Source organism: Rattus norvegicus, chromosome 5 (genome assembly GCF_036323735.1).
Source record: "Rattus norvegicus strain BN/NHsdMcwi chromosome 5, GRCr8, whole genome shotgun sequence".
Classification (NCBI taxonomy): domain Eukaryota; kingdom Metazoa; phylum Chordata; class Mammalia; order Rodentia; family Muridae; genus Rattus; species Rattus norvegicus.
Window position 1 is genome coordinate 13831449 of NC_086023.1, and position 24972 is coordinate 13856420.

The window sequence follows — 24972 nt, forward strand, 5'->3', positions numbered from 1 at the left end:
AAATGTGTTCTAGAACTCTTCAGTGCATTGCTCCCTTATTTTCTAACTAAAATGGTGCATATTCTCTCTCTCCCTCCCCCCCCCCACCCCTCTCTCTCTCTCTCTCTCTCTCTCTCTCTCTCTCTCTCTCTCTCTCTCGGCAGTTGGAGGAAATGTGGACTGGAAGCAGATAGCCAGTATTCAGGAGTCTATTGGAGAAACCAGTTCTCAAAGTGTCGTGGTTGCTGTAGACAGGTAAGGTGTTCACTTTCTCCCCTTTTCTCTTGAGTACTATTTCAACACTGTTTTGTTCCACATTTAAAAATAAAAAAAACATTGTCAAAATAACCTTTAGAAGTAATATAAGACTTTTGTGATATACTATAATTTAGATGATAAAGTACCTTTAATTTTGGTTTCACAAATATAAAATACAGAAAGGATTTTAATTATGTAAAAATGTGTTGAAATTAGTACTGGAAATATTAAGCAAGTACTATTCTTGATGAAAAAACAAATCATTATTTATAGAGAACTATCTTTTTTAAACCCTTGAAAATAAGTATATCTTTCTGAGTACATGATATAAAATAGCATTATGGATAAAGTAAATGGGTTTTGCTGGAAATTCTCATTTGCTTCTTTGAAAAGCTCTTCAAAATTACTGTATTCTATACATTTCTAGGTTAATGTTCCCAAAACTGAAACTACTTTTTACAAAACTGGCAGTCAACATTTTTTTTTTTTTTTCCGGAGCTGAGGATCAAACCCAGGGCCTTGCGCTTGCTAGGCAAGCGCTCTACCACTGAGCTAAATCCCCAACCCCCAGTCAACATTTTTTTAAACTATTTATGTTTGAAGCTTTTAAAAATGTACCAGTTTTTGCTTGATGGTCTAGATACTCAGGCTGATTTATTGTTTATTTTACTTCAGATAAAACTGCAGGAGATGCATATCTGTGCTCATTCTCACTGCTGGCTAGTTTTGTATTGATGATCACAGTGTCTGTTTTATGCTTTGGTTCATAAAGACATTTGGGGAGTAGAACCAGCCTCTGGATCTGTTCAGAGAGAGCCCTTCTTCCTCTGTATGCTTCCACAGCTGGGTAGTAGCTGCCTGTCTGAGTTTGAGTTGCATTGCTGTGAAGAGACACAATGACAAAGGGACAGCATTTAATTAGGGCTGGCTTACAGGTTCAGAGACTCAGTCCATTATCATCATGGCAGGAGACGTGGTGGTGTCCAGGCAAACATGGTGCTGGAGAAGGAGCTGAGAGTTCTGGCATCTTGATGAGAAGGCAGCCAGGAGAAGACTGGCTTCCACAGTCAGGAGGGGCTTCTTACTGCACCCCACAGTGACACACTTCCTCCAACCACACCTCCTAATTGTGCTGTTGCCGGAGCCAAGCATATTCAAACCACCACACTGCCATTTTTGCTCCCAGACTATGCTCCATTCAAATGATATTCCTGTCATCTTTGTGCTTATTGTGACAGTCTATTTAGATACTACAAGAATTACAAGAATCTTAAGTGAAGGCAATGACTCTAAATGCCTCCATAAGCTGCTGTGCTCTACACATGGCTAGAGAGAGACTGAGCTCCTCAGGCTATCGAGTGAGTGAGAATTTGAACGCCTTGCCCAGCTTGCACGTCCTCCTGCCAGAAGTCTGAGCGGGTCTCCAGAACCTCTGGTTGCTGTGGCAGTTCTCCTCTCTTGCCTTGGTTCCCCTCTCTCTGCTAGCATCACAGTCCATGACATTTCCCTGTGACTGCAGGGTCTCCAGTTTTCTATTCTGTAGTTTGTCATTTGCTTTTTTTTCTTTTCAATTAAATCCTTCCTTATTTCTTTGATGTCTTTTCTGTTGTTCTCATATTTAATTTTTTATTCTAGTATTTTTTGCTTATAGCTTTGCTATAAAAAATTATTTTTTTTACATAAAAACTAACCACTTTTCTTAACTCTCTGTCAACCCTCCTTCCAGTGTCCAGCCAATCCCTTCAAACATTTCTCCCAACCATGCCTCCCTTAGTTCCCCAGCAGTCTACATAAACCGTCACTTCTCCAGTTTTCCCAATACCAGCAGCTGCAAACGGTTGTAGCCTCTCTGCTCAGCTCCGCTTCTCCTGGCTCCACTGTCTTCTAACAATGTCTTTTCCACCAACTGCCTCCTCCTCTCACTTTACCAGCCCCCAACTCCCTGTCATAGCCATAGCTGGCCTTTTTATAACCTTTCCTGTTCCCCACAGTCCAAAAGGTAGCGAACATTGAAGATCATAGGGTCAAGCAGTTTTAACACTTAAGAATTCTTAAAGGTCCAGTTGACTAGCAACTGGGGATCCTTTAAAGGGACAGGCCCACAAGAGAAGTCAGACTAAACTTTCCCTTCCATGAGAATACCTCTAGTTTGAGAGAAATCAGATAATCACATCTGCTTGCATAGCCTATAATTTTTACTTTGGGTGAGATGAGAGCTTTGTACTTTTTCTGAATTTTATGTTTTGGGTTCAGTCTAACCGTTGTGCTAGAAGGAATGAAATTTTCCTGATTTTTTTTAACCCACATGATAGTTTTTTGCCAAATTTTTTAATTACCTCATTTTACTTAAAAGGTTCAAGCCATTCCTTACCAGAAACTGAGATTTTTACAGTTCCTAACCTGCTTCGTTTCTTATTATTACACTGCAGTTGAAAATCAGTGTAACAGTCTATGAATTGTGATTATATGTGATTATGTTATAAATGATTGTGTTAGTCGTAGAGTATATTGAAAAAGTTTTCTGCACGTTTAATTCATGTAAATATGATACAGTATAGAAAAGTACTTAAAGAGACTTGAGGCTGCGACAGTTTGAACCTTGACTCTGGCATTTACTAGTACTGGGACTCTTAGATAGATAGATAGATAGATAGATAGATAGATAGATAGATAGACAGACAGACAGACAGACAGACAGACAGACTCTGGCATTTACTAGTACTGGGACTCTTAGACAGACAGACAGACAGACAGACATGTATGTTCCCAATCACAAGGTGGTACTCTCCTTATATCATATCTATATCTCTACTAGTGAGCTTACTCCAGGGGTTTTTGGTGTCGCTGCTGTTTTTCTGGTTTTGTTGTATTTTGTTTTTTGTTTTTCAAGTCAGGATTTCTCTTACATAGTCCTGACTATCCTGGAACTCACTTTGTAGACCAGGCTGGCTTTGAATTCAGATCTGCATGCTTTTGCCTCCTAAGTGCTATGGTTAAAGACATGTACTACCATGCCTGGCTTTTTTTTTTTTTAAGTATGTCTTGTCTTGGCTACTTTATTTTTTAATGCTTTATTGACTCTTTTTTAAAGATTTATTTATTTATTATATATGAGAGCACTGTTGCTGTCTTCAGACACACCAGAAGAGGGCATGGATCCCATTACAGATGGTTGTGAGCCACCATGTGGTTGCTATGATTTGAACTCAGGACCCTCTGGAAGAGCAGTGAGTGCTCTTAACCACTGAACCATCTCTCCAGCCCAATTTATTGACTTTTATTTTATGTGCATTGGTGTTTTGCCCGTGTGTATGTCTGGGGGAGCGAGTATTAAATCACTTGAAGCGAGCTAGATTGCAGACAGTTGTGAGCTGTCATGTAGATGCTGGTAACTGAACCCAGGTCCTTTGGAAGAGCAACCTGTGTTCTTAACCAAGGAGCCATCTCTCCAGTCCCCTTATTATAGTACTTTTAAGATTAATATTTGAGCTGTTCCTGTCTTTGAGGTTTCCCCTTTATCATGTACATTAGTTGTGGTGTTTTAAGTTGAGGAATATCATGCAATCTGTGAAAATTTAGTATCCTCATAATTCAGTGCGTGGTAAAAAGGACAAGCTCTCTCTGTAGACCGAAGTCTCTATGATACTGGTACAGAAAAGCACTCAGGAAAGAAGGCCGCACAAAGCTGAGTCAGATAGCATACATATTCTCAAACACGTGGGTGTTGTCAGGAAGCTAGTCCAGCCAGTTCTTGGTTAAAGGGAGAGGGTTTGTGATTTTTTTTTTTTTTTTTGGTCATTTTTAAGTCCAATCAAGTAAACATTACTTCTAAAAATAAAATACAACCGTATCTTAAGAACTTGCTTAGGGCTTAAGATACTGTAACTCAGTGTGGTAGAGCACTTGATTAAAGTGAAATTATCAGTAAACTTGAAAAGCTTTTCCTAGTAACCCATTTATTGCTTTTACAATATTAGTATTATAAAACATTAATATTTTCTTAACTATTTTAAGAATTAAATTACAGTTTAGTTCTTAAACAGTTAATTGTTATTTACAGTAGATATTTTCTTAACCTTAGAACACTGTAAAACACCTGCCTCATGTTTTGAAATGTGTAAATAAGGTTACAGTGTATACTCATGAGTACAGAATATAAATGAGAGAAACAGTTCAGACAAGTCTTGTGTTGGTAAGCTCTGTTCTGAATAAATATTCATTTAGTCATTTGGCCCTCTTAAAACACCTAGGAAATGTTAATACTTCTGGTCATGACTTTTGAGTTGGCATAACCGAAATAAGACTTCATAAGGTTTTTAATTATATGTTATTTTTTCCCCCAGAATATTCACAGGATCCACAAGGCTAGATGGAAATGCTATTGGTGAGTATGAATATTTATTTTACTCCTAAGCTGTCCTTTTGTCTAAAAAGCTTTAAAGTTATGATTTAAAAATGCAAATATGTTTATTTTATAGTCGATTTTGTTCGTTGGCTCTGTGCCGTGTCTATGGATGAATTGCTTTCCACTACACACCCAAGAATGTTTAGTCTACAAAAAATAGTAGAAATATCATACTATAACATGGGAAGAATAAGACTGCAGTGGTCTCGGATTTGGGAAGTTATTGGAGATCATTTTAATAAGGTATTTGAATAATTATAGAATTTGTTTACATTTGCAAAATTTGTTTTAATTTTTCTAGTCATAATCTGATTGACACTTTTTTCTTCTAAGCAAACGTTCATTACAGTTTTATAATTAAATTTAGAAAACCTTTCAGGAACCATGCTACAAACTTTTATTACCAGCACTTCGGTAAGTTGAGGCAAAACATCTGTGAGATCAAGGCTAGCCTGGGCTATGAGTATGTAGCAAGATCCTGTTTCAAAAAGAAAAAAGAAGGGCTGGAGAGATGACTCTTTACAGAGGGCCCATGTCCAGTTCCCAGTGTCCACATCTCGCAGCTCACAACTATCTGTGATTACGACTGTAGTTTCAGATTTATTTATTATATTTAAGTACACTGTATACTTGTATATAAGTATTATATTATACTGCTCTACTTCCTTGCACACCCACACACATGCACAAATACACACACATACATAGTCACGTACTTTTTTTTAAGGAAACAAAAACTTTTTGAATTGAATTCAACCATTTTCAGAAATGATTGCTGAAACTTTTCATGGATTCTTTAAATTACTGTGTTCTGTTTTTCTCATTCTTGTGCCTTGTGAAGAGCCTAGGGTTTGGGTCTCTGCTGCTGATTTTGTTCTTTTTTTTTTTTTTTTTTTAAGGCAGAAATGAACAATTGTAGTCTTATCTGCAACATTGGAATCTTGGTCTTGTTGCCCTTACAGGTTGGTTGCAATCCTAATGAAGATGTAGCCATATTTGCAGTAGACTCCCTGAGGCAGCTATCGATGAAGTTTTTAGAGAAAGGAGAGCTTGCAAACTTCAGATTCCAAAAGGATTTCTTAAGACCTTTTGAACATATAATGAAACGAAACAGGTACTATGTTTTTTGAGTTGAATAATATCAATAATAACTTACTATATTCCATGCCAGGGGAAAAAATAGAAAAAAGAGAAATGGGTTTCATGTGATACATTTTAAGCAATTATATTGCTATTTTAGGTCTCCAACAATTCGAGATATGGTCGTGCGTTGTATAGCGCAGATGGTTAACTCTCAGGCTGCCAATATCCGTTCAGGATGGAAGAACATTTTCTCGGTGTTCCACCTAGCTGCATCAGACCAGGATGAGAGCATAGTAGAGCTAGCATTCCAGACGAGCGGGCACATCGTCAGTAAGTGTCTAACTGTTCAAGTGCACATAGAAATGCCGGATGTATTTAGTTGGCAAACCAGGTGTGGCTTTAGGTTTACAGATGTTACTTCTAAAACCAGAGTGAAAAATCATAGTAATTGTTATAATATGGTTTCAGCACAAAAAACAAAGGGAATAAGAGTCACTTTGCGTGACTGTGGTCTAGGAGCACAGATTTGATTACTCCAAATTCCATGCTCTAGAATGGAAGCAGTGTCACGGGGTTTTTATAACTTTACAGAACAAAGAAAGTCTTAAGTCAGACGAACTTTATAATACAGTTGTGGGTACATTAGAGAGGCAGATACATTGCATGGGGGTTCCAAGATGCTATCATTGATGACATTCTTAGTCTTGGATTGGTGTTCTGATAAGTTATTATCTCCTAAGAGGTTTTGTTTATTATCACAAAATATTAGTTCAGATATAGAGTGGGTCAAAGAGTGGTTGTTCCAGAACCTAAAACTAGCACAAGATAAAGTAGATAGCTTCTGAGACAATAAAACTTCAGTTTGTCTACAATACTGAAATTCCAGCCTCCCCATCAGTCTCTGCTGACACAGATTCTCCCTCCGGATTCTTTTGTTCACAGCCAGGCATAGCTTTTCAGGAATTTTGTTCACAGGGTGGTGGTGGTGGTGGTGGTGGTGGTGGTGGTGGTGGTGGTGGTGGTGGTGGTGGTGGTGGTGGTGGTGTTTTTAACATGGATTGAGGGTTACTAGGTGGCATGCACTGTAATACAACTGTTCTTGTAGGCATTGTTAAAAACAGGTATCCAGTCAATTCTGCAAATCTATTCAACAAAAGTTAAAGTGCACCCATTACTCTATTATGTTGTGTGTGTAGTACAAATGAAGTAGACACATTTCTGTTTCATGTACCTTTTGCTACCCTGCCTAAGCTCCAGGAATGGACTGTGCTATGAGCCCCCACCCAGATTCCCTTGCCTCCATGGATGAAAAGCACAGTCACATGTTGCTCAGTACTCAGCTTGCCTTATTGACACAGTTGCTGGGCGTTACTTATCTTCTGCCTGGAGATGCCTGCCCTTATCAGTTCTCTTAGCTCCACACCTCTCCACATGCCCTCAACTTTAGTTGCTCAGTTACATTTAGTCACTGTGCAACATTCCCAACCACCTACCTGTGGCCACTTGGCCCAAGATCTCACATGGCTGAAGCATGGTGAACTCTGGTGAACTCTCTCCTCTCCCTGAATCTCCTCCTGTGGGGACCCAGAAGTCCCACCTATTCCTTCCACCCACCAATTGGCCCATGGCTTCTTTACTGATAGATCAAGAACCAATTGGGGAACAGAACCTTAGCATCAGAACCACCCCTGCACATTTCCACTTGCCTTACTACTTAGGACAGGCTGGTTGAAGAGACAGACTTGGACCCATTTCTGGCCCCCTTGACAACCTGTAAGAAGTACGTACATTTGAAATTAGTACATTTTGCATATAATTAAAATAATTTAAATATTTATTATTTCTATTTGTTTTTCTCTGTTTTAGCTCTTGTATTTGAAAAGCACTTTCCAGCCACTATTGATTCTTTCCAGGATGCAGTGAAGTGTTTATCTGAATTTGCGTGTAATGCGGCTTTCCCAGACACAAGTATGGAAGCAATCCGACTTATTCGCCATTGTGCAAAATATGTGTCTGATAGACCTCAGGTATATAGCATTTAGTAAACAAAATTTTGCTAAATATTGAGTACAATCTTAAGTCTATATTTGTTTTGGAAGTGAGGGTAGAGGAAGCATTTATTTTGAGCTGAGAATCAGTCCAAACTTGGTTGTGAGTTAGGGTACTTGCCATTACTGTATGGTCAGGTACTCTGTGTGTGTTGGTTTAATTTTCACAACACTGAATGGGGGAGGGAGTGTTGCAGCTTTATATAAATAAGGAAAAGGTACAGACAGTTTTAAGTGTGCCCATAAGAGCAAAGCAAGTAAAGGAGAAAGGGTTTGCAGCCCGGCCTGCTTCTAAGCATCTTGCCCTGCTGCCTGTCTGCCTGTGCCTTGCAGCTCTTGAGTTCACTGGCTCTGGATGAATGTGTACTCAAACACCGAAATAAAATGCTGGATCGATAGTCTGGCTGCTAATTTTAATTTGAATAACTGAACCTCTCCTGTGTATCTGATGGGAAGGAGTGTGTGCATATGTGTGTAGGTAGTTCTCTGCCAAGGCCCGAAGCATCTGAACTCCTGGAGCTGGGAGTAACAGTAGACCACCTAACAGGAGGAACATGCCCAGCTCCATGGCAAGAGAAGGATATACCCTTAACTGCGGAGCCATCTCTAGCCTTGAAAAGCCAACTTTGTAGAAAAAAAATCTAGTCTAAGGCTCTTCACAGACAGTTGTAAATCTTTAGCTCTTTGTAAATTATTATGTTCAAGTTCTCACTTTGATTGTTTTTCCTGAGAAATATTAAATTGACCGTGTGAATATTTAACTTTGCCTTACTGATTCCTTCTTCTCTCTTGAAGGCTTTCAAAGAGTACACAAGTGATGACATGAACGTGGCACCTGAAGACAGGGTGTGGGTGAGAGGGTGGTTCCCAATCCTCTTTGAGTTGTCCTGTGTCATCAATAGATGCAAATTAGATGTAAGAACCAGGTAACAATCCGTATTGAACATTTAAGCTTTGAAGGGTTTGTTTTCATTTCATTAACTTTTCTTATGGATAATATACACACGTTTACAATTAGAGACAAGAAAAATGTTGTTTACCAAATGTATTAAAAGAATATTAAGTACAACTTAGCCTACCCAAGATATTACAAACACTCTATTTTCACAGCCTATTGAGGCCTATTGAACGGTAAACCTGTTATGACTAAGTTGATCAATTTAAGGTTTAATCAGCTAAAATGAATGAATTATTTCAGCTCAATTCCAAATACAATGGAAAAAAAAAAGAATTAGAGAGAGTGCATGCAGTCAAGTTTGGCAGCCTGGTAGTGGTGATGGTGGTGATGGTGGTAGCAGCAGTAGTGGCCTTTAATCCCAGTACTTGGGAGGCAGAGGCAGAGGCAGAGCTCTCTGAGTTGGAGGCCAGCCTGGTCTACAGAGTGATATCTAGGATTACCCGGGCTATATAGAGAAATCCTGTCTCCAAAAAAAAAAAAAAACCTAGTAGGCACATTTTAAAAAATGATTACTGCAAAATTAAATAAAGTCTATTTTTATCTTATGTTTAATACTGTAAACATTTTTTCTCATACTGTTTCTTCTCAGAAACTGCAATTAATGATAAAATTTCTTCCTGGAAAACAGTAGAAACATTTTTTTAAAAAATTAATTAGCTTTGCACTCCTGTTCCTTCTGCCCCTTCCTCCCATATGCTTACGCTAACAGGAGTGAGCCCCACATAGCTGAAAGGATTTTTAAATGAATAGTCCTAAATTTAACAAGTTGCTAAGAGGACCTCTATAAGCAGCTTACCCCATGAAAGTACAAAGTAAAATGTCTGCTGAGCTCTAGAAAGTACTGAGCTTTTTAAGAAACAGCTGTAGTCTGAGCCTACTTTGGATCCTAACCTGTTTCATTAAATTTCTGTTAAAACAAATAAAGCTCTAACAGTGAAATGCTCCTCCGACTGTAATTCCCAGTTTAATTTTGATGGGTACAGTTATAGCATGAGAGAGGAAGAGTCACTTTCCTTCCGTCCCTGCCCTTGCCTATAGCATGCATTCGGTGTTAGAGGCCGCTGTGCACTCGATGGGGGCTGAGCAGAACATGCTCAGTTTCCATGTCCACATGACCTCAGACGTGCGGTGAGCCTGGGCACGTACGGCACATGACCTAGGTTCTGTACAGTCCTATGGAACATTTCAGACATTTTTGTTTTAACTGACCATTTTAATACTTCTAGAAGTAAAACTTCAGGACTAAAGGATGCTGATCTATTACCAGATGAAAGTTAAACCTCAGGACAAAGTAAAATGTTAATATGTTAATAATTTTATGAAAGTATTCAAGAAAGATAATAAATCAGAAAGGCAACTTTTGAAAGTCAGTTTTTGAGCTTAAAAGCTTGTCAGTATACTCTGTGGTGTTAATTTGTTCGTCATGCACTGACTGCTTCCTGAGTCATGGGCACCGCCTAGAGTTATAGCCTGAGCCAGGGGATAAGCAGCCTGTGGTGGAGACTGGGCCTCAGTGGGCAGTGGTCGGGTTAGCAGAGCTTTTTGCTGACACTATGGGGGCAGCATCCATACTGGTGGCTGGAGTCCCTGTAACTCTTAGAATTTCAAAGACTTTTCCGAGGGGGAAGGGGAGGGGGCGGCTTAAACTGCTGTGAGCCCTTTCTTCCTTTCCTTAGTTCTACAAAATTAATGTTCACTCAAGTGATGAGTTATTTCAGTCTACATTTCTTAGCCACTGTATTGCTGTGAAGAGATACCATAACCATGGCAACTCTCAAAAAGGAAAGCACTTTTAACTGTACCTGGCTCAGTGTCAGAGGTTTAGTCCATTATTGTCGTGGTGGGAAACATGGCAGTCGGAGGTGGACAGGTGCTAGAGAAGAGTCAGAGGAACACAGACAGCAGAGGGGGGCACTGAGAGAAGGGGTGGAGGGAAACACTGAGCTTTACTTGAACATATGGAACCCAAAGCCCATGTCCGTGACAGAACCTCCTCCAAGGCCACACCTCCTAAGCCCTGTCAAGTAGTGCCACACTCTGATGACCAAATGAGCCTGTGGAGCCATTTCTACTCAAACCACCACAGGTTCCATTCAAGCTGGACTAGTATGAGTGGGAAAGGACAAAACAAACTGTAGGTCAGAGCTTGTGGGGTTTTTCTTTTCTGAATCGTGTATCTAAAGGAACCTGTAATTTTAGAGCTTAAATTACATTATATTCCATATGCGTTAACAGCCAATGTTAGCTTTAACCAGTGTTAACTTTCTTTTTCTAGTAGCTTTGTAAGCTTTTAACTCTTTTAGGGAGCCGTCTTCTTTACAGTACAGCTTTCCTAACCGTGTTCTGTTATCTTAGGGGCTTAACAGTGATGTTTGAAATAATGAAAACATACGGCCACACTTACGAAAAACACTGGTGGCAGGACTTGTTCAGAATTGTTTTCAGAATCTTTGACAACATGAAGTTGCCAGAACAGCAGACAGAGGTAGGAGAATACCTATAGCACAGAGTTATAGCATTCTCCAGGTTTTCACTCAGTACATGTTAATGTTTGAAATTAAGCACATTAAGCAGGAAAAAATTCCTAAAATCTGTTTCTGCAGGACATGTCAGTATTTTCTTTCATAGCAAGGACACTATCTGGAAATATGACTGAATTTTTATTTTTATCGCTTTTGTTAAACTGTCAGCTTCTCTTCCATATTTTGTTATAATCATAGCTAAGAAACACTAGTAGCTTTCATTAATATTAGATTCTGAAATCTTGCTCAGTAAAGAAATGGAAGTAAAGTGGGTGTAATTTATTAAGACTTATTTTACTGTGGAACACTTAAGCATGTAGCTCAGACTCGGAGGCCGGAGAGCTCATTCTCTCCCTGTCCTAGAGGTCAGCATTAAGGGGAGACCTTTACAGTTATGTTTAGTGTAATTTCAGGGGGAGATTTGAGACCGTCTAATGGTAGACAGCATGACCTTCATTTCATGACCTCTTCCCCCTCCCACCACCAGAAAGCTGAATGGATGACAACAACTTGTAACCATGCCCTTTATGCGATATGCGACGTGTTCACCCAGTATTTAGAAGTCCTCAGTGATGTACTTTTGGATGATATTTTTGCCCAGCTTTACTGGTGTGTACAACAAGGTAGGTGTGAACCAGTTATGTTAACACCAAGTGTGACACATGATGAGTATATGAATATATGAATGAATCGTTCTGTTCTTTTCTAGACAATGAGCAGTTAGCACGATCTGGTACGAACTGCTTAGAAAATGTGGTTATTCTGAATGGTGAGAAGTTTACTCTAGAAATCTGGGATAAAACCTGTAATTGCACCCTGGATATCTTCAAAACCACAATTCCTCATGCGTAAGATATTACATAGATCTATATTTATATCTGTACACTGATGGGGTTTAAAAGTGAGCAATGAGTGAGCTGTAACAACTACATGAAGTTACTTGTAAACCAAAACAGTATGATTATACAAACTTTGGGTCATAATGCGGTGACCCCGCTGGTTTTATAAGATTGTATTTGAACCTATCACACCAGGTGAGAGTTTTGAGTCAGAAGAAGAAAGCCTCCATAGATTTTAATCAGTGAAGAAACCAAGACACACGTTAGCATGGCTTATTCCTAGGATGGGCTGGAGTTCACACCCAGTACGTCCCTGGTGCTCACTCTGACTTGTAAATGGCTTTACTCGCTCTCTGTAATGTTTAAGTCTGTAGGTAGACTCTTTGTAGAAGCATTAAGTGTACCCAGTGCTGATATAAAATGATATGAAAATTGTCAACTATTCTACATTTTTTAATTTTATATCCTTTTTATCCTTTATATGAATTAAATCTGACTTATGTTCTTAGAATACTCTTAAAATTATTAACATTGTAAATAGGAAGTAAGACACAAGAAATGCACTAGAAACGTGCTTTATACTGAAAGATGCACAGTGACTCCTGTGACCAACCTCCAGTTACTCAGTACATTCCACAGTACATTGTTGTGGAGCATGGAAAGCAGCTGCGGCTGAGACATGTCTGTCCGTGTGTGTGACTCTGTCAGAGACAGTATGAATCTTACCTAACAGTTCCTACCCCACCCACCCTGTGAACGCTTATAAGAGGCCACTGGCTACATGCTGTTTGTCACTAGACCTGCGTGTGTTTCAGTCTGTTGAGTCACATGCTCATTATGACCGTAAGTGTCATCCAGTAAGCATGTCCTCGTGGGAAGAAAGGGTCTGTGTCCAACTCCTCCTCAGTGAAGTGGAGCTGTCTTCTGGCATCCGTCTGTCTGCCCAGCTCCCAGAGCTTATGCTCTTCGGAAAGGAGAATTTGATGTTAGAGCATATTTCTGCTGCAAACACCCAACTCAGCTGTGGCAAATTAATTCCTCTTATTTTTCTACATTAAAAAAACAGAATCTAAAGAGTCTTATGAATTTGGATTTTTTTTTTAAAGTTTGAATTCTGTAAAATTTTTTGAAAAGTGGCAGACTTTAACAGCAATCTTGTTTTGGGATGTTATTTAAGATTACTACTTAGAAGAAGTAAGTGTAAAATTCATATACTTCAGAAAGTATAATTTACCATAAAACTACTTCTAACTTATGCTGAACTGTTTTCTGGAAGTACATCTTTTAAATTTTTTTACTGAATGGATTTCAGAAAATTGCTTTTATCAGTAATTTTTTTCACTTTTTAATTCCCATTTAAAATATGCATGTGGCATAACTCCATCCTATGGCCCCCCATGACTAGCTTTTGCTTTGGTGTCCTAAAGGCTTCTGACTTGGCGTCCTACTTCTGGAGAGGCTGCCCCCCCATCTCCATCAGCTATGAGTGAAAAGCAGTTGGTAAGTAAACAGATCATACTTGAAGTTGTCTGCAGAAGAGATTGAACTGTGGGCCTCACTCTCATCTGTCAGGCCCCATTGCTAGACAAAACACCCACGCCTAGGTTCTCACAGCGGTGCAGGCTGCAGAGAGAGCACTCAAATGAGGCTACGCTCTGCTTCTACAGTGGCACTGTATACCCTTAGATGACAGGCAGCAGAGGACAGGAAGAGCCTCCTTAATGCCCTCCAGTCCCATGATAGTAAGCCTCCGCCCTGTCCGTGGGACACTCCCTTGCTATTTATTGTTCATAGAGGGTTAAGTCTGAGCATGGACTTTGTTTCTGAGATTCATACATAGACACTTAACACATGACTCATAAGAATGTTTGGATACAAACATTTCAACTGTGCCAGTAAGACCAACTCTCGATAAAGATGGAGTAAGTTTCTCATTTGAAATTCTCAGATTAAAGTTCCTGATGGGGAATTTTACATTTAACAATTTTATACTGTGTATATACCATAAAGAAGAGGGTACTTAAATTTTCTGTTTTATATAGGATACAAAGGAAAATGATTTTAAGGATTATGAATGCAGATACCAGATTATATAGATTTCACACCAATTTTGTATACTATTAAATCTTTTTTTAACTTTTTGATAAAATTTTACTGTGTAGAAAATAGTTAATGTAATTATAGTGGTTATTATTCTGGGTGTTTGCTACACACCTTTGTTGCCTTTAAATATCAGGGGTTCCCAAATAAAAGACATGGAGACCTTTAGATTTATAAGAAGCCTTAAAGCACCACATCTAGGCAGATGTCAGCCTCTAAAATATCTTGTCTGCCTCCCATGCCCAGATCCCCATAAATGCTTGAGCCTCTTCCATTTGTGTTCGCTTCATCTGCCAAGCCTTCAGGACACATGCTCACAATCCACCACCCCATGGCAGCTGCCTGCCTTTTCCTCCCTCCCTTTCTCAGTTCCTACCTGAGACCCCTCCCCCAGCACGGACACACTGTAGCTCTGCCTACCGCTTCTCTACCTGGCCCAGGCTGTAGACATATTGTTAACCAGTCAAGGGTAACTCGGGGGGGGGGGGGGGAGGTTAACACCACGAAAGCTGGTGCACCTTGGGAATTCACCCATTTTGAGGCAACCAGATTATGGAATGTAGTATGTGACAGCCCCACACTCCCACCCCATATATTGGTTTCTTTACACAGTTATAGAAGTGGAAGCACTTAGCCAGCATTAATTGAAGTATTACTAGTCTTTTACTTAAATATATAGGACATGGGTACTTAGTCATGTCCTTACAAGAAGAATTACTAAACTTAGTCTAATACATACCACCCATTGCACCAGGTCTCACCCTGTGATTGCTGTAATTACTGTACTGTTTTGCTTTGTCACCTCAATTGCCCTTTTTCCTCACTCCCTTGCACACTCTGCTCATATGGTTTTCAGAATTATTTGAAAAAACAACTGCAAATACGTCCCTTAGCCACTGTAAGAGTCTCATGTTTTTATTTCCTTGATGATACCAAAAGGATAACTCAGATCACCACAACCAGATAATTCTTAGGAAGACGACTTTTATCTAATATATAGGCTTTATTCTGATTCTGTTTTTTCCATTTTACCATAATGAACAAAATAAAATAAAATAAAATAAAATAACTACTCACATTGTTTTTCTAGCCCTTGAAATTTTTAGAAAGGTTTGTTTGTCTGTCTGTTTATGGGACTGTGTTATATGTATTTGCCTATGTGGAGACCAAAGACACTGAGTTACAGATAGTTGTGAGGCACTGTGTGCAGCCTAGGAATCAAGCCCAGGCGCTGCACTTTGGAGCTCCGGGCCATCTCTCCAGCCCCTAGCCCTTGAACTTCAAACCTAGGAGACCACAGGAACAAGATAGTGCCTACTGACCTGTTTGTTTCCCACAGCCTTTAAATTTCTCAAGCAGCTGTTTACAGTTAAAACATAGATTATATACCAACATAGTGTTCTTTTGAGAACTTCAGTTGTCCCATAATGGACGTACTGGATTCTGTTAGTTACCTCACCACGTGTGATACCTCCTGTGCATGCCAGGAATGGAGGTGCTGTCCTGTGTGCACGCTGCCCCTGCACAGGGTAGAATATGCAATGTGGGTTTGCTTTTGCCCAAGGGAATCTGGGATCCGAGTTACCTAGCTCCATTCTGTGCTACGTGTCACTTATCCTCTGTGTGAAGTGAGACTTGTCTATAGACAAGTCAGATAGTGCTTTTCACCAGATCCCGCAGGCTTGGGTGTGGACGCCTGAGTCGACGTCCCACTCACGTCTCAGCCCTGCAGCCCTGGCTCACCCTTTGTCCTGGCAGCTGCGGCTATGGCTGCTGCCGTCTGTCTTCCCAGTCTGTCTTTGTCTTTCCCTCTTACTACTTAGACCTTGCCAATGTTGTGGGGTTTTCACACTGTTATTCCTAGCTAAAGTATTTCTTGCTGTGCACATAAGAAATATACTTTAAAAATAGGTGTAATACAAGGATTTATGTATAAGGAAGAATGCAGGGCTTAAAATGTCCCCACTTTTTTATACTACCTTGCAACTTCAACTCTAATGCAATTCTAATTAGTAGATATCCTTCTGTTTGTTTCCTTTACATATACAAGTAATTACTAATATATATACTTACAAGATTTTACATGTAAATATGCTTTAGCATATCTAGACAGTGTCTCCACAGGTGCATGCGCACTCTCACGTGCTCGGCTACAGTGTCGTCCACTTTTAAAGGGGATGTGAAACTAGATGCATTCTGAGGCAACTATCCTTTCTTATATTACTTAATCAGAAAAATTGAGAAAATTCTACTTAGCATTCAAAAATTTCTAACATACAAATAATTTTTCAACCCTTAGTATTATAATCCAGTTTAGGTTTTGCTGTAAGTGTTTCCTTTGTGTTAGTTTTTACTTTAAAATGTTTTTTTTAAGTCATCCTGGTCAAGTAAATACTCTGCTAGACTAAAATACTTTTTTACTTAAAACTTCTTGTGTAATTAAAAAAAAAAGTACGTAGATTGCTGAAACGCATAACAACAGTGATATGGCTCAGGAACGGAGAGTGCTTGATTGCTTTAAGGATTTACATGGGGCTCGGGAGATTCTCAGTGCTTCAGAGCAGCAACTGCTGCTGCAGAGGCCTGAGTTCAAATCCCAGCACCCACATGGCGGCTCACAACCATCTGCAGGGCCAGCTCCAGGGAATGCAGCTCCCCTTTCTGGTCTCTGTTGGAATCTGCACTAATGAACACACACTACGCGCACACACACTCACATAATTAAAAATAAATCTTGAAAATGTTTTCCTACTTAATCCTTTTTAAAATATAAATATATATAAAAGCCCTGTTTCCAAAGCTCATTAAGCAAGGTTTTCCCCTCCATCTGCTGTTACAGCTCAAGTCAGATTACCAAGCCGGTCACCAAATTCCTGTTGGTCACACTCACCTTTCTGGTTCTTGATTTCTTGCATAACAGAGGATACTTTACTGACTACTCCCACAAAGGAAGTCATGTCGATTGCATGAAATCTCCCTCCACTTTAGTGCCTGTGAGTTTACCGTGAGATCTGGAGAGCACCTGTGGGAGACAGTGCCACTTTCTCAGACACTGCTGTGTCACGTTCTCCCCGTAGCTCATAAGAGTCTCAGGCCTGGGCCCACAGAGGCTCGGAAAGGGTGATTTGGTTTTTTGAGACAGGCTTTCTCTGTACACCCCTGGCTGTCCTGGAACTCACTCTGTGGACCAGGCTGGCCTCAAACTCACAGGGATCCCCCTGCCTCTGCCCCCCGTGTGATGGGATTAAAGTCGTGCGCTACCACACCACCCATCCTAGGTTTGGGTTTCACTGTGAAGCCCAAGCTGGCCTCACATTTCAGCAGTCCTTCTGCAGGAACCTCGGCCGTGTCCTAGCCGTATCTAGACAGTTTTAAATACAGCAAGTCTTTTTTATGGATAATGTCTAAATTTTATACTTTTAAAAAACCTAGTATAATAGCATGTTTCTCCTTGTAATGTGCTTATCTTAATGAATTTATCTTGTCAGGATGCAATATCACAGAAATCTGTAGACATACATGATTCTGCTCAACCAAGATCTTCAGATAACAGGCAGCAAGCACCACTTGTTTCTGTTTCTCCTGCGAGTGAAGAAGTTAGCAAAGGGAGACCCACAGCAAGTGAGTTATTTCTCTACATACAGTAAGCTGTGCCGTACGCGTGTAAGGACACTCGGTTACTCTTACAGAAATGGTCTTGACCACTCTTTACTCTTATTCTCTCTACTACCCCAGTGTGGGCGTCTCTGATAGATGTTTCTCTGTTCAAAACCTTCACTAACATCTGCTGTGTCAGTTTTGATCACAGTGCCTTTGGCTAATGTTGAGTTGGACACACGATCTTCCTTCTCTGTCCCATCTACACTTCAATCCATTTTCTGTCTGGAAAGGTGCATATCTCCCTTTACCTGTCTTCCTGGGAACTAAGGAAAGGGCCCATCCCTCTGTCGGCAGGAGCTCCGAGCTCAGAGGGTCAGGCTTTTCTGCACTGCTGCCCACCCTGGGTCTCTGGACCACCTTCAGACTTTCCGTCACCTTTGCCCAAAAATGGGGGCCCTCATTTTCACATTAGTTCAGTTTTGTTTGGTGAAAACAAATGACACAGATGAAAGATGACACCTCCTTAGAAAAGAAAGTGGCTTTAAGCCCTTCATAAAACTTGAGGTTGAGGCCAAGAAGATGGCTCAGCCGGTGAGGGCGCTTGTACCATGCAGGCCTAATGCCCTGACTTTAATACATAGGAACTGCATGGGAAGGAAGAAACTGACTGCTGAAATTGCCATCTGGCCTCCCCTTGCCAGATCACACATGCACACATACACACAGTCAACACAAATAAATAAATAAATGTAGTAAGAAATATTCACAGAACTGATTATTCGTGAATAAGCAACAGAGTTGCATTTAGCACGTTCAGAATGCTGTGCAAATTTTCTTCATCACGGAAAGGAAATCACATATTTAATAAGCAGCCTCTCCTTTTCCCTCATTCTCTAGCCCTTGGCAATCACCATTCTGCTTTCTGTCTGATTAGGGTCTTCAGTAGGTTTACATGGATGACATCGTACAATATGTGACGTTGAGATTCTTCATCAACCCTCTATATATGTGTGTATATCACAGTGTGTTTGTCCACTCAGCTCTGAAAGACAGTGTTTGTGACACTGTGATTATGAATAGTGCTAATAGGAACACTCACGCTCAAGCATTGTTTGAAGACCTGTTTTCAGGTCTTCTGTGAAAGTACCTAGAAGTAGAATTACTGTGTTGTGTACTGTTTCTTCGTAACTTCCAAGCTATCCATGGTAGTTACACCATTTTACATTCCTACTAACAGTCACAGTGCACCCTCATTTGCCAAACTCTGTTACTAGGGATATCCAGGGACCACTGAGAGCTCTCTTAACTAATATCCTGATGAAACCGGTTTTCCTTAAACACCTGCCTACTGCTAAGCCCCTGCTGGGGTCCAGGTGCTACCAAGAGCCTCTGCCCCATGCTCTGGGATGTTTCCGCTAATGCAGTGAAGGGGGAGGGTGCACAGCGGCGGCTGTGACTGCAGCAAAGGATGACACAAGAGACAACCTTGGGACTAGTTGGGGTTGGTTTGTTTGTTTGTTTGTTTGTAACTTGTCTTCAACCATAAGAGCCAAATGCTACATAGAACAATATTTCTAGAAATATACCTGGATGGGAGCGTTTCAAATGTCTCAGTAACTAAATTTAACTTGCAAAAATTGATGCCAGAAAGGACTTTTGTAGTAAATACTTTTTATATGAGAAAGAAACTAGGATATTGTAAATCGGCTACTGCTGGAACCATTGCTCCAAGATTGATTTACAGAGAATTCCTTTTGGGTATCTGTTCCTCATTGGAACCCAGGACCCAGACATGGCCTGGCCACCTGGCCACAGCAGTGCTGCCCAGTGCCCCTAGCAACTGGTGGCTGAATCCTCTCTCTTGGTTTCTGCTTCTGCATCTGCCTAACTATGGCACAGAGGAGGAGATCCTGCTGTGATGTAGTCCACAGACTGGTAGAGTGAGGAGTGACCTTTGTCTCAGCTGCATCGTGGAAGGCTGCATGGGAAACCCCTCTGAAACTGGGGCTTAGTAGCAGTATCCTTAACATACATGCTTATAACTTACTGGTAGATCAGTTGAAAATAAGCATTAGTTTAACCTACAGATATTTATGTGGACCCAGAATGAACCTATTGTATGGCTAAACCACAATATCACATGGTCTGATTAGAATCCTGGCTGTCCCACTTTCTCCTTGGTGTTGATCTGGTTCCTGTTGTTTTCTTATCATTTTCAAACTAAGCAGACTTGTGCATCAGTCGAGGCTGTTTATCTCAGTAATAACCTGCATTGAAAGTATAGCCAATTAGAACACATGCACTGTTCAAGTCACGTAAGATGCTTTCATTTATTTAAGCAATTATTTTCCTAAACATTTTATAGATAACGTTACTATAACAAGGGGTCCTTCTGAACAAAGGCGAGATGTTTTCTTCAGTATGAGATGTGCAGTATGTGGCCTTTGTACATAGTAATGTCTCCTTAGCATTGTAATGTTAGAGAAAGTATAAAGGATTCAAAGTAATGTTTTGTTTGCATGTGCATTGGGGGGTTTCCTCACAGAATTCCCAGAACAAAAATTGTTTGCTGCCCTGTTGATTAAATGTGTTGTGCAGCTGGAACTCATCCAGACCATCGACAACATTGTGTTCTTCCCAGCCACAAGCAAGAAGGAAGATGCAGAAAACTTAGCTGCAGCCCAGGTAAGGAGCTGCGAGGGGAGGAAAGTACCTGAGGTGTCTGGACTTCAGATAACACCTCCACTGGAGATGTCATTTGGAAGGCCTTCTTCACAGCTGCCATTCTGAGCCCTAGATGGTGTCATGAGGCAGAGAGGGAGGTGAGGGAGTGTACTCTGGGGCCTCATGCACTACCAACAAAGCTGCGAGTAGGAAGGAATGCCACAGAAACTAAAGCCGCTCGAAGAGAAGCAAGGTCAGGTCATAGTGGAGGTCAGCTACAGAAAATGTTTTAAGAAGGATGTGACCAGCTACTCTAGACAGGTCACAACATTGCACACAAGAACTGCCCTCTGTTGTTCTTAGGACTGCGTAAAGTTGACATAGAATTCAGTTTAACACCAAGGACAAAACCTATTGTAGTAGGTTTAAGAGCAGAGGACTTAGAGACTGAACTGTCAGCTCTGTCAAGGAGCGCTGCTGTGAGGAGGTCTGAAGACCTGGAGTCATAGCCACAGGAGACTAGGAGGTAGGAGGGAGTTTGCCTCCTTCTGTTTCCCAGGTGGGTGATATGTCCTCCAGAGATTAAAAACCAGGGTGGTCTGCACTCAAAGGCCAAAGGCTGATGACCTTTGGCCTTTAACTTTCTTTTAATGTTCTGTGGGCCAGAAGCTGATTGGCTTCTGGCAATTAACTCCTGCTGATAGCAGCAGGACATTAAGAAAAATACACAGTTACTTGGGCTCTTTACTCCTTAACTCTTCATGAGCCAGAGAGAAGGAAGGAAAAGGGATAGAGAAAAAGTCATGCAAACACACACACACACACACACACACACACACTCTCTCTCTCTCTCTCTCTCTCTCTCTCTCTCTCTCTCTCTCTCTCTGTGCTGGGCCCGACCACCCGCTTCATCAGTTTCACAGTGCACATGCATACATACACATACACCTGCATATACACATATATACTTTTGATGGATGGAGCAGAGTGCCAGCAGCCACATTTTGTTTTTTCTCTCAGCCTTTTTATTTCTTCTTAAACAGAAGTTTTTTATAAAATCACCTCACAGATAAAACAGTTACAAAAGGGGAGTTACAGAAGGATGTCAATAGTAAGTTCAGGCTGGAGAGATGGCTCAGCGGTTAAGAGCACTGACTGCTCTTCCAGAGGTCCTGAGTTCAGTTCCCAGCAACCACATGGTGGCTCACAACCATCTGTAATGGGATCTGGTGCCCTCTTCTGGTGTGTCTGAAAACAGCTACAGTGTACTCACATACAGAAAATAAATAAATCTTTAAAAAAAAAAATAATAAGTTCAAAGCAACAGTTTCACAAGGCCTTGCTTTATCATAGTGCACACCTGTGGCCTCATCCTTGAACATGGCCTAGAATAAATGTTTTTCTTTGATCACAAATCTATCCCAAGCCTATTTCTCTTCTTAGTGCAATTTATGAAAGCTCATTTTATTCCTTATTATGTCATCTTTACTTACTGTTTTGTGAGGAGGGGACACATTCTATTTACTCTTGATTCTAACTTTAGTACATCTTTCAGGCAAAACAACTAAAACCATTTCCTTAAATTTTGTTCTTAAAATTATTTGAATCAAATCTGGAATTCTATAAGGTCATTAATTCATCTAAGCAGCATTAATTCATTGAAGTTATCCTCATGTTGATCTGCAGGACATAGGGTGGGCTGGTGCCCGGGAATCATTGGGCTTTGTAATCGTGGCAGGAAAGGTCTGTCAGCAGTGAGAAGCAATCCTGGGGCAGTGTCTCTGGGGCTGAGCCTCACCAGCCATCGCATGCACGCAAAACAGTGGGCCATCTCCAGGCAACGCACTTGTTTGCCATGGCCTTTCCTAGATGGCTTCTGTCTGTTTTCTATGCTAAGATACTGATTTGTTTTGAAAAGTAGTCTTGACTAGGAAGTGGGAGCTGGAGAGATGGCGCAAAGGTTCAGAACACTTGCCCCTCTTGGCAGAAGACCCAGTTTGATGTCTGGCACCCCATCAGGCAGTTCATAGCTTCCTGTGTCTCTGGTTCCAGGGGATGCCTGTGTGGGTACCTGCATACACGTGGTTCATATACAAATAAGCAGGCACAGACATGTATATGTAAATATTAAAGAGAACAGAAGTGGGGAAGCATTGAGGTTTAAGTTTACTAAAACTGGTTAAGTGTATACTGTGGTGGTCTGTTTTCCAAAGAGAGATGCAGTGGACTTCGATGTTCGAGTTGATACTCAAGACCAAGGAATGTACCGCTTTTTAACATCACAACAACTCTTCAAGCTACTGGACTGCTTATTAGAGTCACATAGATTTGCAAAAGCATTTAATTCCAACAATGAACAGAGGACTGCTCTATGGAAAGCAGGTAAGCTGTCCAAGTCTCATACTGTCACTGAGAACACACAGATTTGTGTGATTGTCAAAACTGAGTGAGCGCATTAGGTCTAGTGAAAATAAGGCAGGCAGGTCTGAGAGTTGGAAGTCAGCCAGGGCTACACACAGAGAAACCCTGTCTCAAACTGCTGCCCCCCCCCCCCCCAAAAAAAGGAAGAAAAAAACCTAGTTGTCAGTACCTGTTTATAGAAGAGGGTCCTCAGAGCACTGCCAGGAAAGTAAAGGGCTCCTGTCTGCTTGGCATCACCTTCTGTACCCAGTGTAGACCGCCCTGCATTCCTTATTGTCCTCTCCCCTTGTGACCCAACAGAGAGAACAGACTGCACTTGCCTCTCCCCTCCCTTGTTGCTGCCTCGGACTAGGAGACCCTTGCACAGGGCCTGACTTCCCTGCCCTTCCCTGTTCCTGGCCTGCGTTCTGGAGCTCTGCTGTGGCACAGTATTGCAGCAGCTGTTTGCCTGCAAGGCCCAGGTGTCACTCTGTAGGAGTGCTCTGCTTTCCCAAGGCCTATCGCTGTAACTGTCACCCTCCCAAATGCTGTGACTCTTAACACACATCTTCCTATTTTGCTGATCCCAACCATAAAACTATCTCATTGCTACTTAACTAATTTTGCAACTGCTATGAATCATAGTATAAATACCTCACATGCAACCACAAAGGGTTCATGACCCACAGGTTGAGAACCACAGGCCCATACTGGTATTGTAAACAGCCAGTGCTAACAGCTGAACACAGGCAGAATATACCTGCCAGGGGTCTGTTTGGCCTGTTGATAAGGTCTAACCCCAGAAACGTCCCCTTTCTGCAGGCTTCAAAGGCAAGTCCAAGCCCAATCTCCTAAAACAAGAGACAAGCAGCCTGGCGTGTGGACTGCGCATCCTCTTCCGGATGTACACAGACGAGAGCAGAGTCAGCGCCTGGGAGGAGGTCCAGCAGAGGCTTTTAAAGTAAGTAAGGCTCTCTCTCTCGGGGTGGGGGTGGGGGACTGTGGGACAGGATGAGGAGGACATAGCAGCAGAGGCTAGGGGCTAGACCTGTGGGACCTGGGAGCCCCACCTCATAGATCAGGATGAAAATCAAGTCAGCCTTATGCAGTGTTCAGTCCCCTGCATACTTGGCACCTCACCTGCGGTCCAGGCTGTGAACGCCCGCATTCGCTCAGCCGGGTGTCTGGAACTAGAGCAGCACCTACGGCTAGCAGAGGTAAATGCTGTTGTGTCTGCCTGACAACTGAGCGGGTCAGGGCTAACACAGGACAAAGGGAAGCCTTTAACATTCGCAAACTTGGTGATAGTTCTTGAGTCTTTTCAATGCCATACAATAGGCTTTTCTTACAAAGCAGTTGGGAATGACAGGTTGCCTTACAAGCCGGCATTTTATTATTTTTATTACAAAAAGTATTTGGAATTTTGATCAATTGGATGTGTTTAATTTTGTTTTACCTCATGATAACTAAATTTAGTTTGGTGAGACTGAATTATCATTTAGGAAGAAAACTGCTGGTGCATTGTTAGTTTCTGTCTGAGAACAGTGGTTCACTTCATCTCAGAAATCACTGTTCCAATCGCCTATTGTAGGATCTAAACCAATCAGGTGCAGAGAAACCGCGTCTCCTATCAGTGAAGGGAAACACCACCAATTTCAAGCCAAGTCTCCATATCAGGCCTGCACACCTGCTCTCACAGGGACTCCATCTAAGTAAAACTTAAAGAGTGGAGGTGTACGTTTTCTAAAGAGTTTCAGTAGATTCCCTCAGTGTTTCTTCCTAGTTTGAAAACCGTGTGTTATTGCTCCAGTTCATATAAACAAGTTGGATCTAAGCAGTAGCTGCCACTCCCTCCCTGTCTTCAGGGTTGAGTGCACACCATGGATTCAGTGTGTAAGGGCAGCCTTCTCTTTTACAGCGTCTGCAGTGAGGCACTGAGTTACTTCCTCACTCTAACATCTGAAAGTCACCGGGAAGCCTGGACCAACTTACTGTTACTGTTCCTCACTAAAGTCCTCAAGATCAGTGACAACAGGGTGAGTAGGTTTCTGTCCATCCTGTCGCTTGTAGTCAGGGCAGAGAGAGTCACTCAGAGGCTAGGCCCTAGGACTCTAAA

The 24972-nt window shown here is 41.3% G+C and overlaps 1 protein-coding gene and 1 long non-coding RNA gene across 4 annotated transcripts in view; one reads left to right on the top strand and one right to left on the bottom strand.

The window, feature by feature from the left end:
• Arfgef1 (ADP ribosylation factor guanine nucleotide exchange factor 1) overlaps positions 1-24972 on the top strand; it is a 94731-nt gene that overhangs the window by 66942 nt on the left and 2817 nt on the right. For 2 of the 3 annotated variants that reach the window (XM_017593322.3, NM_001277056.1), the window contains exons 23-38: positions 144-234; positions 4581-4621; positions 4716-4885; positions 5605-5756; positions 5883-6055; positions 7592-7752; positions 8569-8699; positions 11087-11216; positions 11741-11876; positions 11963-12101; positions 13520-13592; positions 17681-17813; positions 20338-20477; positions 22670-22838; positions 23679-23817; positions 24775-24892. In XM_017593322.3, coding sequence (XP_017448811.1) covers positions 144-234; positions 4581-4621; positions 4716-4885; positions 5605-5756; positions 5883-6055; positions 7592-7752; positions 8569-8699; positions 11087-11216; positions 11741-11876; positions 11963-12101; positions 13520-13592; positions 17681-17813; positions 20338-20477; positions 22670-22838; positions 23679-23817; positions 24775-24892 — 2096 coding nt within the window. Of the gene's footprint in view, positions 1-143; positions 235-4580; positions 4622-4715; positions 4886-5604; positions 5757-5882; positions 6056-7591; positions 7753-8568; positions 8700-11086; positions 11217-11740; positions 11877-11962; positions 12102-13519; positions 13593-17680; positions 17814-20337; positions 20478-22669; positions 22839-23678; positions 23818-24774; positions 24893-24972 lie in introns of those variants that run through there. The other variant, XM_063287518.1, reaches the window with a different exon arrangement.
• Positions 14870-23190, bottom strand: LOC134486913 (uncharacterized). Its single transcript, XR_010066472.1, has 2 exons — positions 23047-23190; positions 14870-17214 (listed from the first exon to the last, which is right to left on the bottom strand). It is a non-coding gene; the product is annotated as an uncharacterized LOC134486913 (long non-coding RNA).